Genomic DNA, 16,454 nt, shown 5'->3' on the forward strand with positions numbered 1-16,454 from the left:
ACTATCCACTATCCACCCATCCACACATCCAGGGATGGTGATTCAACCACCTCCCTGGGGAGCCTATTCCAGTACTTAATAACCCTTTTAGTAAAGAAGAGTTTCCTGATATCCAACCTAAACTTACCCTGGTGCAACTTGAGGCCAGAAATCAAATCTCCTCTCATAACTTACCACATTATAATCAGAACATTGTAACAGGTACCATAACATTTTTTCAAAACTCTTTTTACTAGTCCTTAATGTTCATCTTACACAGTTTGATTGTTCCACCGTACATGAAAATCAGTGTTTCCCACATTTTTGGGGTGGTTTTGTTGTTGTCAGTTTTGTCTGGTGGGTTTTTTTGTTGTTGTTGTTGTTGTTGTTAAGTCCTTTCACACTTAGTTCTGGTCCCTGGCCAGAAGTTCATGTTTTCTTTTTACACAGACAGCTTTGGATATTCTAAGGCCCAAGTTGCTGGCAGGAAACTATTTAGCTGGTTCATGACAAAACAGAAACAAAATAGAAAAGCTGTGGCAAAGAAGTGATTTCTTTGCAAAAATACTTCCCCATTAAGACCACCAAACAATCACCTTTTTTTTTTCTTTTTTTTTTTTTTCTTTTCCCAACTACAGACCCAGGTGTCTGCAGCAAAAGCGATGACTACACACAACTAATACATTTAGTAAGCATAAAATAAAAGCAAGGAGGACATTTTAAAATAAGGCCACACTGAAAATTCTTGTTCTCTGCACATAGGATCTGCAAAGTCTTTTAATTCTGAAAAAGACACATTCTAGTTTCTTAATACCTCAGTGAAGCAACCACAGGAGTTTTCTTATTATACCTATATGCACTGTCTTTCCTCATGCCTATTTATTTGCTAAAGACTCAGTAATACAACTGTGCCTTCTCAGAAAACCACTGATCTTAGTGAATCAACTTATTTGGCATATCAAGAGGAGTTCTAAAGAATCCACCCATACAAGACCTCCTTCATGAAGTTACTCAATCGCCCTCTCTGCGTTAAGACAGCAAACATACACACTTTATTGTTACAAAAACATGTAATACAGAATCACACAATGGCTCAGGTTGGAAGGGACTTCAAGGATCATCAATCTCCAACCCCCTGCTACAGGCAGCGCCACCAACCTCCACATTTAATACTAGACCAGGCTGCCCAGGGCCCCATCCAACCTGGCCTTGAACACTTACAGGGACGGGGCATCCACAGCCTCTCTGGGCAGCCTGTTCCAGCACCTTACCACTCTCATAGCAAAGAACTTACCCTGATATCCAACTTAAGACCATTTCCCCTTGTCCTGTTATCTACCCTTTCAAAGAGTTGCCTCCCCTGTTTATAGGTTCCCTTTAGATACTGAAAGGTTGCAGTGAGGTTACTCCACAGCCTTCTTTTCTGCAGGCTGAACAACCCCAGCTCCTAAAGCCTATCTTCACAACACAGCATTCCCTAACACCAATAACATCTCCAACTGCTTTGACGAATTACCCGTTCTACCTCCCCTTCCTTCACCTAAACCAATCAAATAATTAGATACCCCAATCAAATAACTGCCCTCCGGATCAGAGGAGAATCAAGGAAGAGTCAAAGCTCATCATCTGAATGAAAGCAGTTCATTTTGGAATGGTGAGGGGCATTTTACCTATTTTACAAGAGGATACTAGATCCTTAATACAGAAACATTCTAGCAATCCAAGCTCATAGCAGAACTTGTACCAGTACCAGACAACTGGTATTTTTAGAGCACAATGACTACTACAAGACTGTTTTGAAAGTGACGTGGGGCACTACCATCAGTAAGCCAAGTTACAAACAATAGCCAAAATGATCATTTGTTCAGAATTGTTTGGCACAGACATCTACAATTAGCTACAGGATTTCCTTCTGAATTCCAAAGGGACTTCCACTTTCCTGTCTTCCTTTACTGGGGTTGAACATCAGGAACAAACAAGGTGCTGCTGCTTCCCGAAAGAGGAAGAGGTAAAAAAAAAAAAAGAAGCCAATAAAGAACACCATGCTGACAGTAAGAAAAGAAAGAAAAGCTTAGAACTACCCCCAGGTAGACTGAAAATAACCTTTAAGAATCAGCTACATAGCTAAAAAGGCGGCCTCCTATATCCATCAGTAAGAAAGAAAGTATAATTCCTTTTCATAATACAATTTAAGTGTTTAGAATGCAAACACTCGGTCTTCCAGGATAACAATGTGCTGCAGTAAGAAAGTCATTGTTACCACATCTAATTTTGATAGAGACTCATCAGACTGAACAAAATAAAACAAAACCTGGGGGTGGCTGGCTTTAAAAGCTCAAGGTTGTTTAATTTATTAATCTTTGCCCTTGTGTTACATAATAACCCCAGAAGAATGACACTGTTTCCCTTTCTATTCCCCTTCCTCAACAAAGCATCTTCTAATTCTCCACTTCTACAAGGTAAAATCAGACTGTAAGTACAAATGTACTCACCTACAATTCATTCCCAGGACTGTATGTTATTGTTCAAAAATGAAGAAATGCAAGAAAGTGACTTGTAGCAGGATGAGAAATACAACTCTTTGAACAGTAAAAGAATCTTCAATGTCACAACTGCAAATTCTAAGCTTACAAATAAGGAGGTAGCTCGCTTCCCCAGAAGGGTCAAAATGGTTTTCAGTCTTTATAATTGGTTTTCCTGCATAACTGGCTAAATACTGGAGGTGCTTAAAGGAATGACCTAGTTATACCTGTTTTCTGCTGTGCCAAAGATCTGTTGCTACACTAGCTTAAGATCCATAGATGGCAGCATTGACACAGTAATTAATCATCACCACACTGTATGTCAAAATGCATTTCACACTGCCTCTTACTGGATGCTGTTTCCAACTGTCTAATATATTAGCACCAGGCAGTATAAGCATCAAGCCATGAATTGCATGGCAGTAAAGAGAAAACAGATTCAACACCACTACCAGAAGGTACTGTATTAAATAGCCAAGAAATTGTGACACTATCATTTTGGAAATAAAATACATCATTAGTTAATATTAAGTACTATAGGCAACTGGTTTATTTCTTGATTACCTACACATGATGTCTAATTAGTAAGAAGAAGGAACTGAGAGATATTCCACATCTTTTCACCTTTATTGCCCTTTCTTTCTTCCTTCACTGCGTCTAATTCAAAATAGAGCCTTACACTTTCCCTTGTTTCTGCTACAGTGTTGTTTGAACCCCACCATCACATGGTTCGGGGCTTGGTTACAAGCAAATGAAAACAACCACAGACTCACAGGACGGCTGAGGCTGGCAGGGAGCTCTGGACCCACCTGCTCTAGCAGCAGCACCCAGAGCAGGGTGCCCAGGCCCATGGCCAGGCGGCTCCTGTAGAGCTGCAGGGAGGAGAGCCCACAGCCTCTGGGCAGCCTGTGCCAGTGCTCCGGCACCGCACAGCGCAGCGCTGCTCCTGGTGTGCAGGGGGAGCCTCCTGGGATACAGTCTGAGCCCACGGCCTCCTGTCCTGGCACTGGGCACCACTGAGCAGACTGTCTCTGTTCTTTGTGCAACCTCCCTCCAGGTGTTCATAGACATCTGAGCCTCCTCTTCTCCAGGCTGGGCAGTTCCAGCCCTCACAGCCGGTTTAATAGATGTTCCAGTTCTCTGACTGCTTTGGCAGCCCTCCGTTTGACAACTCAGGATTTTCTGTTTAACAATATACCACATGTTCTGCGACAAAAATGAAAATGCATAGGATGAATGTGTTCAGAAAAGGACAGCTACACAAGCTTGCTTTACCCATCTTTCTTTTCTTATTGCCATCTTTACTAATACAACGGTTTCACAAAGAAACTCAGTGCTTACATTATTGAACTTAAAATCCACGTCCTGCCTTATTCTTCTAGGCTCCTTGCTGCAATAAACCTCAGGAGTTTCACCTCCTTCTCTCTCTCTCAGATCTGTTAATGAATACTTGGTAAGAAAGAATAGAGCTCACTAACGGGGCAGATACAGACTTGGGATATGATGGAAGAGGTGTTAAGAGCCTTCATTTCTTGCCTAAAGCAGAAGTTCATTTCGAAGTGCAAAAAAGAATGGCACAGAAATAATCAGCGTTCATCATGCATTTAAGTAGCGTACCTCCACTGGCACTTTTCACATAGCATTAACAGCAAAAAGGGACAGACAGAATGGCACGTCTGCATGTCAGGTGCAAAGACAGCGACTTCTCTGAAACCATTTGCCAGCAGCCAACTCTGCTGTCTTGCTTTGCCAGCTCTCAGCATCAACTGGACCTGTCCCAGCGCCCAGGTGCTTGTTCTATGCCCCGAGCATTGCACTCACCTTATCCCCCACTCCTTTCCAAGAACAGTGCTGAGGACACACCAAGCAACCCTGCTCTGCAGGGACCCGCTGCTCCATGGCAGGACCTGAGCTGCTTTGGCCTGTCCATATGGTTAGCAATAACCCCTCCTCTCTTTAATACCTCTTTTTTCCCTATCAGCTCACCCTCACCCACTGCAGCAAACCAAGCTTTGTGACCTCAACACATCTCTGTATTCATTAATCTGTGCCAGAGACAGGTGGCACGGATGGAATAGCACAGGAGTGACAGAAGACTGTCACTTCATGACAGCAAGCTACCTGCCAGGGCTGGGCACCATGCACAGGCATGCCACACAGGGAAAGGTGTCCTTGAACTTAAAGAACATTCCCTGTTCTAATTCTGCAGCTCACTCTGATTACCGGCACTTCACTGAAGTGCTAAAGCATATGGAGCCCTTTTTAATTATTTAATTCATAATTATACACCCTCCAGCTGGTATGTGAGCAGAGGTTGTCCGAGCTCCTGAGCTCTGGAGGAGTCAAAATGATTTTCCCTACCTTCTGCACCAGACATCATCGAAAGTCTTGAATATAACAGCTCTCAATAATGAAACTTCTTTTGGAACACTATGGCCTCCAGGCCTGGGAGGCATACTGAGTTTTGAAACACTGCTCCTACGCACCTGAGCACTTCAACAGTAAAAATATTACATGCTGCATAATCAGTTCAGAAGGCAACGTGGACTTCATCAACAAGCATGGAGCTGTTTTGGTATCTGGCATGGGGTAATATCATAGAATCCTTAGAGTAGAAAGGGACCTTTAAAGGCCACCTTGTCCAGCTCCCCTGCAATGAACAGAGACATTCATGTAGATCAGGTAGCTCAGGGCCTAATTCAGCCTCACCCTGGAAGTCTCCAGGGAAGGGGTATCAACCATATGCAACTACATAGATGGTGAGAATGCTGCAGTGTAACAAACTGCTGTCTCTAGTCCACTACCAGACATCTCAGAGCTGCAAATGTCAATACATCTCAGTAAGTTTTTGAAATAGTGCTTCTTTCAAGGGCTGATGCTGCCAAGCAGAAGAACAGTCAATCTGATGCACCGCGTACTTTTAAGGTATTCAGTGACATGGGATGTGTCCTGGCTGCACAGAAACAAACAAAACCTTAGGAGAAATATAGAATGGCAGTTTCACTATTGGTTTTTTTTTTTTCAAAAGGGAAAACCAGGAACTCCTTCCTCAAACTATGCCAAATTTTAGCTAAACCCAGAATGAAAGCAATACACGACAGCAAGCAGAACATGCCAGGTATGGCTAGCTGTGCTGCAGCCCCCTTCAGCTGCTCTGTTTCCCATCCCATCAGCTCTGCTGCACACAGCATTTATATTTACTCCATGTCATTGCACAAGAGAAAAGGGAGAGCTATGCCAGAACCCAGCCTCTAAGCAACACGCACATGCCAAAGCTGGAAAAAAAAACCTGCAAGAAATTTATGCATTTATTGCCACCACAATGCTTAACTGGTGGTCTATTCTCATTCATGACCTTCACCATGGCACAACACAATACAGATATAAAAAACGAGGCACGGTTTCATCATGATTGAGAACTGGAACCCAAAATGGCATTTGTGAACTCACCCACAACAGCAGGCTGGTAAGTGAACAGGCTGGCTCATGGGGACAGCTGCTTCCTGTACCACTGGCTGTGCAAGTAGCTTCAGTTCGTTCTTTGCAACACGTCCAAACGATGCCAAGTTTAGAAAGAAACGGAGAACACAAGCTCAAGCCAAAGCAGAGGGTAATTATTCTGCCCCTTCAGTGCAGAACTTCTGCTTACATGATGTGGTAAGCAGACAGGCAAAATGCACTCTGCTGTATTATGAGTAAACCACCGAGAAAGAAAACCAAACAGTACCTGCCTCCTGCAAGAACAACAGCATAAAGACAATCCCCTCAGTGATGCGCTTTGAAGTCGTTGCAAGTGATCAGACTGACTTCTTTTAGCAGCTGCTAGTGAAGTCAGGGCAGCAGACCACACACGCACCCTGCCTTACTCTCAGACATGAAGCACAGTGGCTTGGCTTTGAACTATTCAAAGGTGGCTTTAACAGAAGCTTGCATTCTCCCTGAACATCAGAACAAAACAAAACACCAGCCCTGGATGGAACTGAGCATTCATTTCAGTAAACACTCCCTTCCGAGCAAAACCACTGTGAGACACTCATCTCTAGCTGACAGAACAGTGCAGAACAAGAGGCAAACAGAAAGAGCAGCAGGTGCTTCCTACAACAGCAGATGCAGCACCAGGGGAACGCAGCGCAGCAGAGAGACCAGCTACCTCTCCCAAACCACAGCCAGTGCAAGTGTTCACACCCAGCATGCACCCAGAATTAACGTTGTGCTCTCTCTTTAGCTCTGTGGAACAGTGTCTCCCCATTTGCTTATTCAACTACGCCCATAGCACAGCTTAGGTTGAAAGTACCTCAGGAGTTTTGTGGATTGGTTACCATAAAAGAAAATGCTCTTGTCTACAGGAGCTGAAAAGGCCGGGTATTCTTTTTCAGGAGCTGCAAGCTCTTTTTTTAAGCCTTTCAACAATATCTGTGTCGCTGGATTTCAAGGACCTGTCACTAAACCTGAAAACAGCATGAGTGACTCACTCTTGTGTAGCATGCTCCAGAGTTGTTATGCTAAGGATAAAGCCACTCAGTTTTCAACATTATTTAGTCTTTCACACATTCTTTGGTAAAATGCATCTTTTTAAGATAGTCTTTAACCCAAAAATATTAAGCAGCACTTAACTAATGGTATTTCTATAGGATGGACTGAGCAGGATTTATAGCTCGTTGCACCTGAGAGATCTTTGAAATGATTACAAAACTTAATTATCAGTCCATCTGAAAAGGGAAGTCCAGATGTTTAAAGATACCACCAATCTACATACTGGAAACTATATCAAACCCCACCTTGTGGTTAGGTCATCTGTCACCGATGTGCGCAAATATCTATGCACTACCACAAGCCCACTGAACAGAGATAGATTGCGAGACCGTGGGACAGAGCATATAGGCTGCGGTTGGACTTGATCTTCAAGGTCTTTTCCAACCTGGGTAATTCTATGATTCTATTCTTCACAGAAGTTACTTTTAGCGCCAGGTGGGGTCACCTGCTGACATTACACTTACAGTCAGTGAAAAAGGGTGATCCCACAAGCAAACCTGATTTTGGACTTGGTTGCTCCTGGAACCAATCTGCAATCCTGGCAAATTCTAGACTGCATGTCAGGAGGAGGTCAAAATACCACTGTTCCATCCCTCAACACGTATCTCTTGTCACTTCATTTGCAGGGGGAAAAATGGAGGCAAACAGAAGTAACAAGCTCTCTGTGGGCTACTTCGATGTCCTAATGACAGTCTGAGAACTGCCACTGATGACCACTCTGCAGCCTATAGCTATTAGCTACTGATAGTATTTCCATCCCACCACAGGTGTCTGTTGGGACACAGCTGATAGAGTTTATTCCATTCCAATAATGGCTAAACACTCTTTACAAAGCCTTTTTCTGCAAAGCTGTTAAATAGGAGAGCTATTATTTTTCAGACAGCAAGGCACTGCTGTGGCATTAGTAAATTACAGTCAGTGCAGATATAAACCAAGCAATGTCTGCCAGCGAATCAAACTTCTCACTTCAAACACAGTGAGCTCCTGTCACTTTCAGGCTGAATACTACCCCAGCCAATCTAAATGGGATGGGGATTTCCATGAAAACGGCTGCAGTCTAAAGAGAATACTTCAGCATTGTGCTTATTAGAAACTTTTCACAACAAAAATGTGTATTCCTGCCCTTACCCTTGTGTAAAAACATCAACCCAAAGCAGGCTTCTTTATAATAGAATCGAAGAATGGTTTGGGTTGGAAAGGACCTTTAAGATCATCTAGTTCCAACACCTCCCTCTAGACCAGGCTGCTCAAAGCCCCATCCAGCCTGGCCTTTATCACAAATGATTCAAAGTGTATTTTAAAATGATCTATAGTATAATTGCCCAGCTTGGCCACACTAAAAATATTATATAAGGGATGAGAACTACCAGGTCACAGATCCTGCAAGTTAACTTGTATGCGTACAAAATATTGACGAGACACTTTAAAGTATGACCAATAGCAAGCTCAAAACTAGCTAGATTGCGTCACTGTTTCCTGCTGTGAAGAGCTATTTTATAGCATAGTGAGGCTGAGCAGAAAAGAGGAAGTCCAAAGCTTCGACAGATGAGGGACTATGAAACAAGCACTGCAGCAGACACTTTGTACTGAGCAAAACGTAAGTCACAAACCATTATTTTGCATCAGTAACGTTACCTGGATGTATATGTGTAGCGTTAAGATTTACTTCTGTCTTCAGAAGCTGAACACAGGTGTATATTCTGGGACTAACAAACTGGAATGTAATTCTTTAGTGCACTTAATGCCTTTGAACTATAAGCAGCATTCTCTAAATACTGTTCAAAGTAAAATGAATGTGTCTGTATAAAGAAATAGTCCCACTATCATTGTTGTTCAGGATTTTACAGTGAATTTAAAAATATATAATAACTAAAACAATAAGTATGTTACCACTAAAGAAAAAAAGTAGTCACTTTCATTAAATGAAGAACACAAAACTACCTTGTTGTTTGATCTCTCTACTGAAGGTCATGTCCTCCTTGATGAAATGTGAGGAAATGTAAAGGAAAGAAAAAGACAAAAAAAGCAGGGGGAGAAATGAGGGTTTGGGAAGATAGACATACAGAAAATCCTTTAAATGAGATTTACTTATAGTAAAACTCTGAAGAAAAATAATTAATTCTAGTTTTACCCTGGAAGTCTCTGTTCATGCTCATAGAATCTAGATAGGCTTTACAATTCTTATTAGTTACTACAAACCTCAGTCATAATTAAAGTATAAAACATGTTGACATAGCATATGGACTGATGTCAGGTCAATAATTCAAGATTAGCACAGACAGGAAACCAGTAATTCCAGGAGCTGTTCAGCAAGTGTTCAGCCTGGAGAAGAGAAGGCTCTGGGGGGACCTGAGAGTGGCTGCTCAGCAAAGGAGGGTAATAAGAAAGAAAGGGACAGACTCTTTAGCAAGGTCTGCTGTGATAGTACAAGGGAAACAGTTTCAGAATAAAAGTGGGGAGATTTAGATTGGATACAAGGAAGAAGTTTTTTACAATGAGGGTAGTGAGGCACTGGAACAGGCTGCCCAGAGAGGTGGTGGATGCCCCATCCTTGGAAACATTCAAGGATAAGGCTTCTGAGCAAGCTAATCTAGATGTGCATGTCCCTGTTCATTGCAGGGGAGCTGGACCGGATGACCTTTAAGGGTCCTTTTCAACTCAAATGATTCCATGATTTGAAGCACTTTTTATAAACAGAAATAATTAAATACTCCCACTATGAAGTACAGCAACCCAAGCAAAATTGTCCAACCAGAGATACATGAGTACCTACTTGGGCTGACCTGTGAGATGTCAACCTGAAATCCAGGAAGACAAGGACTGATGGGAGAAAAACACAAGAACAACTGAATCACTGTACTTGTGTACAGACACAGAGAGGCTCTTTTTTCCCCCAAACATAATTGATTCTCAACTATGTAACTGTCAAATTTTGGACTCTTAAGAAGTAAATTTCCAATAAATACCTAACAACAATGCTGACATGCACTTCAGCATGCAATATTTGGCAACATTGGCTTCAGCAAGTAAGCTAAATTAAAAAGTATCATAACACTTTCTCTTAGAGTACATCCATTCTCTGAAACAAATGGCACCACTTCAAAATAACCTGCAAATAAGCCACGCAGCCCCAGTTTTCCTGTTACAAGCTCAAACCAGATTCAGCTTCCTCTCTTCCCATCAACATGCGAGTTATTACAGAAACAAGTCCTAACTGGAAATGCCTACAGTGACCGCAAGTCCAAAGGGGGGAGCAAAACCAAAACTCATGTCACTTACCAGCATTCATATACAAAAACTGCATTCTTTTACCTGTCTTATATGTTAGTATCCAGTTTACAAAGCATTAAAAATCTGGATATCGGTAGTAATTAACCATGTCATAAACAACTATCAGCAACAGAAAATACAAGGGGAAAAAAAAAAGATTTTATTTATTTATTTATTTTTTAATTAAAGCTTATGAGGACTTGAATTCCACAACTGTAAGAATATTTTTAACATTAAACATAAGCATGAGTGCACAGTCACAGAGCTTCGCTGAAAAACTGTTTCTGAATCATTTCCAACAACACAAAAAGAACTTATCTAAATGTGTGGCAAAATGTGGATAAATTTATGCAACAGTAATAAAACTGGGACAGACAAAACAGTATTATTTCAGATGTGCTACAATATTTTCTGTCACACATATGCCATCTACCCAGAATAGACACTGTTTCAATCCAGTAGGGAAGTTTCTATACCACTGTAAAAAGTGCCTGGTATGCATCACAACAAAGGCATAAAATAGTGAAGCTGAACTAAAGAATTGTTACTTCAATGCATTCTGCACTTTGGGGGATAAGCACACAGGAATTCGGCATCCCTCTTCTCTTGAGAAGGTTCTGCTGCCTCAGGACAAGGGGGAATGGCTTTAAACTAAAAGTGGGGAGATTCAGGTTAGATGTTAGGAGGAAATTCTTTACTGAAAGGGTGATAAGGCGCTGGCACAGCTGCCCAGAGAAATCTGTGGTGCCCCATCCCTGGAGGGGCTCAAGGCCAGGTTGGATGGGCCCTGGGCAGCCTGAGCTGGTGGGGGGCAACCCTACCCATGGCAGGAGTGCTGGGGCTGGGTGGGCTTTGAGGTCCCTTCTAACCCACATCATTCTGTGATTCTGTGAAATTACGCAGCTGGAGTTATTCAGATGCTTGTCACAAATAGGAAGATCAGTCAAACAACTAACTCATTCTTTCCTCCTCCTCTTCAGAAAGTTGCCACAGGGTTGGGTAAAAGGCCAAACCAGAGAAGCAACCCTGTGCAAAGTCAGAGAGCCAGGAAAGAGGGGGAAGGGTGGGCTCACAAAAACACCCCTGCAAGTATCAGACAACACCTGCCTTCCTCAAGTGGCTCCAGAGTAAGATGGGGGACAATCTTATCAGTTGAGTCTGAAATTTGAGATTTCAGACTCCCAGCTGAAAGAAGGAACACAGGATGGTTCATTCTGAAGCTCTGGGAATAAAGACTTTATTCAACCTGCAGAGCTATTAAGGTAGATTTTTAATGTCTTCTAAGAGCAACAGCATGCATGCCCATATCCTTTTGAGATCTATGTAGTTTCCACACAATTAAAATGCAATATAAATACATCACTTAGTATGTCCAAATGTCACTACATGTCACGCTCACTTCTTCCTTTTAATAACTAGTCATTAATCTTTTCAATAGGGACAAGCTGAAGAAATATTTTCTTTAGAAAATAGTTCTCCTACTTCAATTAGAGCCATTTCTATTTAATTACCAGCTACTGGAACACATTCAACGATAGTTGAGCAATCCTGACTTTCTCATTCCTCTTAAGTAATTCTGTATTTAATTAATATACCTTATCAAAACTATTTCTCATAAGTCTGACAGCACACACTTCCTCATGGCGCGGTATGTATTCATAGTCAGAAAATGCAACAAAAGTAGCACAATTCTTCCCACCAGACACTGCAATCTGATTGTTAAGCCTCATTCTATAAAAATTCTCATTTGTTTTTTGAAGAAAAATTTTACTTGAAGGAGAATAATTTTCCTATCTCATCCATTTTCAGGGTTTTAATGGGGTGCAACAACTATTCCTAAAACCAATTACGATACGATGCCTGAGAACCACTACCCTGAAGAATACAGGATTTCATCACTGGTCTTCTACGGTTTTGTATTCACCGTAGGACTGGTAGTGAATGCCACAGCACTATGGGTTTTCAGCTGCACCACCAAGAAGAGAACCACTATAACGATATACATGATGAACGTGGCATTACTTGACATAACTTTTATACTTTCCTTGCCTTTTCGGATAATCTACCATGCGAAAGAAACATGGCCTTTTGGAGATATATTCTGTCGGATTATCGGTGCTTTCACTGTATTTTATCCAGCCATTGCTCTGTGGTTGCTTGCTTTCATAAGTGTAGACAGATTTATGGCTATTGTCCAGCCCAAACATGTCAAAGAACTGAAAAACACAAAAAAGGCTCTTCTGGCTTGTACAGGGATCTGGATAATGACCCTTGCAACAACTTCCCCATTGCTCTTTCTACGTTCTGATCCAGACAAAGCCTGCAATTTCACCACCTGCATGAAAATGCTCGATATCATCCATTTAAAGGAAGTAAATATGTTGAACTTTTCTCGCTTGATATTTTTCTTTTTGATTCCCTTGCTTATTATGATGGGGTGCTACCTAGTCATTATTTACAACTTTATCCACGGCAAGACTTCCAAGTTGAAGCCTAAGGCCAAGGAGAGATCCATAAGAATCATAGTTACTTTGGTTGCTCAAGTACTTGTGTGCTTTGTACCCTTCCACATTTGCTTCGCCCTCATGATGTTGAATGAAGGTACAAATTACAATCCATGGGCCGCCTTTACCACCTTTCTCATGAACCTCAGCACTTGCTTGGATGTTATACTGTACTATATTGTTTCTAAACAATTTCAGGCTAGAGTCATCAGTGTCATCCTTTATCGCAATTACCTCCGAAGTGTGCGCAGGAAGAGTTTTCGAACTGCAAGTGTAAGATCACTCAATAATATCAACAGCGAAATGATATAAAAAAAAGAGTAAAAACATTAGAGGGATTCTCTAATGCAAACAAGTGATTATCCTTCCAGATTCCAGAATTTTGGCTACATTGGAAAACGTTCTATGCCCAGAATTAACAGGTGTTTGTTGCAGTGTAACTATGAGAGACGTACAATGATAATGGCACCTCTTCACGTTTGCTCAACAGTCGTTGTTAATCTGAAATGAACTGAAACTTAGCATCAGTGTTAAACTGCCCACCACTTTTGTCACCTTAACAAACTGTAAATATTGCCAGACAAGAAATAACCATTAGTGTAATAAAGCACTAACACTGAAAAAACGTGATGCGAGGTATCATCTGTTGTTTATATTTGCACAGCCTCACAATCTTAAACTACTGCATATCCCACACTTCTAAAATCAGCTTCATTCTCTCCTAACCAATATGAGTACGACTTAAAGACTTCTTTTGAATACTTACACATCACAAGAAATGTATTTTTGTAACTTCACACATGCTTTATCTTTGCTATTAGATCAGCCTTTTGGTACTTTCAAGAGATATACCAAAATAGTAGAACTCCGTAATCTTAGCATCAAACTCAGCATTTCAAGTCTTGCCTCAAGACCTTTCATTACTACCTCAGAGCATGTGACACATGGAAACTCAAGTCTATATGAGGCTCATGCCTCTTAGCCACAAAGGCTCTGCAAGCTCTACGGTTCTACCATAGCAGATAAACCTCCTGTTATTAATGGCAGAAACATCATATACAGGTCACGCAAAACTCAACCACTAAATACCTTAAAACTTTAAGAACTTCAAATGCAAACTCTGAATTAAATAATATGCTCCATTTTTTGAAACATACATGTAAGAAATACCGGAATGAAATGCATATAACTGCATAGTCATTTAAAAGTGAACATAAATATACAAATTAGAGTTAAGCTATCTTTGATATTTAAGACAGAAATCAGCACCAACCTGATTTCAGTTTACAGGTTTATTGAATAGAACAGGTTTATTGAATAAATACAGTGCTAATTTGTGCACTATAAGCCACTTCTCAGTTATGCCAACAATAGATCTGGTGCTAACAGAAAGGAAAACCATCGTCAGATGGATAAAACTGAAATACCTTAACCTCAGATCACAATTAGGAAATGAGTGTTAGAAAATATTTCTACCACAAAACATTTACATTGGAGTTCAAAAGGATTATACTTAATTTAAAAGGTTACATGAAGGAAGGCTTTTAAATTCAAACCTAGACAAAATATTCCCTCAAAATCCTATCTAGAAGAACCAATCCACTAGAAGCTACTTACAAACCAGAAGGCAAGCTGTTGATGGTGATGCCAAATACATACTGGGCAGCTTCTACAAGGAGAAGATCAAACAAAGCTGACAGCGTCCAAGCACCCAGTAAAAAGGACTAGAAAGAGAAAGTTTAGTTTGAATTAATAATTGTTTAAAAACAAGATTTTAATATATCTCTTAATAAAGAAAAAAATCACTACAATAAATCAGCCAAGACAAATATAATATTTAGCACAGCCTAAATTCAGGTGTAAACGTTCAGATACCGATAAATGAAAAAGAGTTTGATTTGTTACCAAAAATAAATTGTGGGTACAGTAATTTTCAACTGATACAGATGCAAACTTAGAATAATCCACCGATTGCAAGATGAAGTTAAATTCTGACTTATGGAAACCCATTTAACTTCAAAATTCTTAAATGTGTATTTCTATGTGGAATATTAGTAATAAAAACTACAATATTAATCAAGACTACAAGATTCGAAACAGTGTAGAAAGCAATTTCTGATAAAAGGAAAAAAGCAACTCCAGCACTTACTGAAAATTTCCTGCTGCCGTATCTTCTTTCAAATATTCTAAAGTTGTAAATGAGCAGACTGCTGCAGAAGGTGTCTTTCAGATCGAGGCATATCACTCTCCCACATACAAGTCTCCAAATCTAGAAGGTTAATGATTGTTACATTAAGTCTCTACCCTCACAGAAATTCTTCAGAGAATTTGTGCTCAGAGTGAAGGAGTATAAGACTAAAGTCAGACAGCAGGAAAGCAGTACAGCACTAAACAAGGGAAATAAAGAACTAGGATGCTATAGAGATTTCAAGAAGACTGTTGAAAGAATGTTTTCAAACATCAAGTCTATCTACTAAAACAGATCTACAGTTTAAAGCAAGCCAACCCCCAATTTTCACAATCTTAGCTCACATTTACAAATAAAAATGTAAAACTTAGTAAATTATTTTTAAGTGATCTCCAGAGATCATCTAATCCATTGTACTGCTCAAAGTAGGTTTAATCAGTTCAGTCTGCTTGAAACCATGTCCAATCAAGACTTGAACACCCACAAAAAATGGAAGCTCCACAACCTCCCTAGGCAACTTGTTGCAGTACTTGGCCAATTTCACAGTTAAGAAAAATAAACCAAGTATTTTTTATTATCTAGGCAGAATTTCCCAAGTTCCAACTTGTGTTCGTTACCTCTCATTCTAATCAAAGTGCACTTCCATGCAGAGTCCAGCTTCAGCTCCGCTACTGCTTTTTATCAGGTACTTTGCATACAGGATTAAGGTATCTCTTCTCTGCCTTCTTTTCTCAAGGCTTTTCACCAGGTTCTCTCCTTGTACATCATATGCTCCAGCCCTCTGTCATTCTTGGTGGACCCACTCCAGTGGGTTCCTGTGTTTCTTGCACTGATGATCCCAGAACAGGGTACTTGCAAGACCACATCCGGAATACTGTGTCAGCTAGCAGGGAAGGATCACTTGCCTGGATCTGCTGCCACACTCTCACTAACACAGCCCAGGATGTGGCTGGTGTTCTTGGATGCATGAGCACACTGGTTACTCCTATAACTTCTCGTCCACCTGTAGGACGAGAGTAACCACCTGTACCTGATCTGTAGGTCTCCTCTACAGAGCTACTTCCCAAGCACTTGCTCTCCAGTCTTCACTCTTACTGCCTGGAGTTATTCTGTCCCAGAAGAAGGACTTTCTACTTTACAAAGATCCCATTTCTTCAGTTTTCCATGGTTTTTCTCAACAGCAGCCCTGTCTTACAGCATATTGTTCACACCCCAAACTTGGGGTCACCCACTAGTTTGCTTAGAGTGTAGTCCTTCCCATCATTCAGGCAGTTAATAAAGACACTAAACAGTACTGGTTCTAGTAATGAAATCTGAGGGGCCCTCCCCTAATTACTATCTGCCAGGTGGACTTTGTACCAGTAACCACAGCACCAATTTTCCACCAGTTATTCAGTACATACCTCACTGATTTGCTTCCAGGACATAATGGGAGACAGGGTTAAAAGCCTTGCTAAA

At 40.9% G+C, this 16,454-nt stretch overlaps 2 protein-coding genes across 5 annotated transcripts in view; one reads left to right on the forward strand and one right to left on the reverse strand.

The window, feature by feature from the left end:
• UBAC2 (UBA domain containing 2) overlaps positions 1-16,454 on the reverse strand; it is an 87,236-nt gene that overhangs the window by 60,567 nt on the left and 10,215 nt on the right. For 3 of the 4 annotated variants that reach the window (XM_015851527.3, XM_085535853.1, XM_085535866.1), the window contains 2 exons: positions 14,958-15,077; positions 14,426-14,532 (listed from right to left, as the gene is read on the reverse strand). In XM_015851527.3, the coding sequence (XP_015707013.2) occupies positions 14,426-14,532; positions 14,958-15,077 (227 nt within the window). Of the gene's footprint in view, positions 1-5,951; positions 6,185-14,425; positions 14,533-14,957; positions 15,078-16,454 lie in introns of those variants that run through there. The other variant, XM_085535873.1, reaches the window with a different exon arrangement.
• GPR18 (G protein-coupled receptor 18) lies at positions 8,493-13,438 on the forward strand. The gene is made up of 2 exons (XM_015851529.3): positions 8,493-8,631; positions 12,114-13,438. The coding sequence occupies exon 2, from the start codon at positions 12,161-12,163 to the stop codon at positions 13,118-13,120; it is 960 nt and encodes a 319-aa protein (XP_015707015.1). The 5' UTR covers positions 8,493-8,631; positions 12,114-12,160; the 3' UTR covers positions 13,121-13,438.

The sequence above is a fragment of the Coturnix japonica genome, chromosome 1 (assembly GCF_054131305.1).
Source record: "Coturnix japonica strain WE chromosome 1, WE-NBRP24, whole genome shotgun sequence".
Lineage (NCBI taxonomy): Eukaryota > Metazoa > Chordata > Aves > Galliformes > Phasianidae > Coturnix > Coturnix japonica.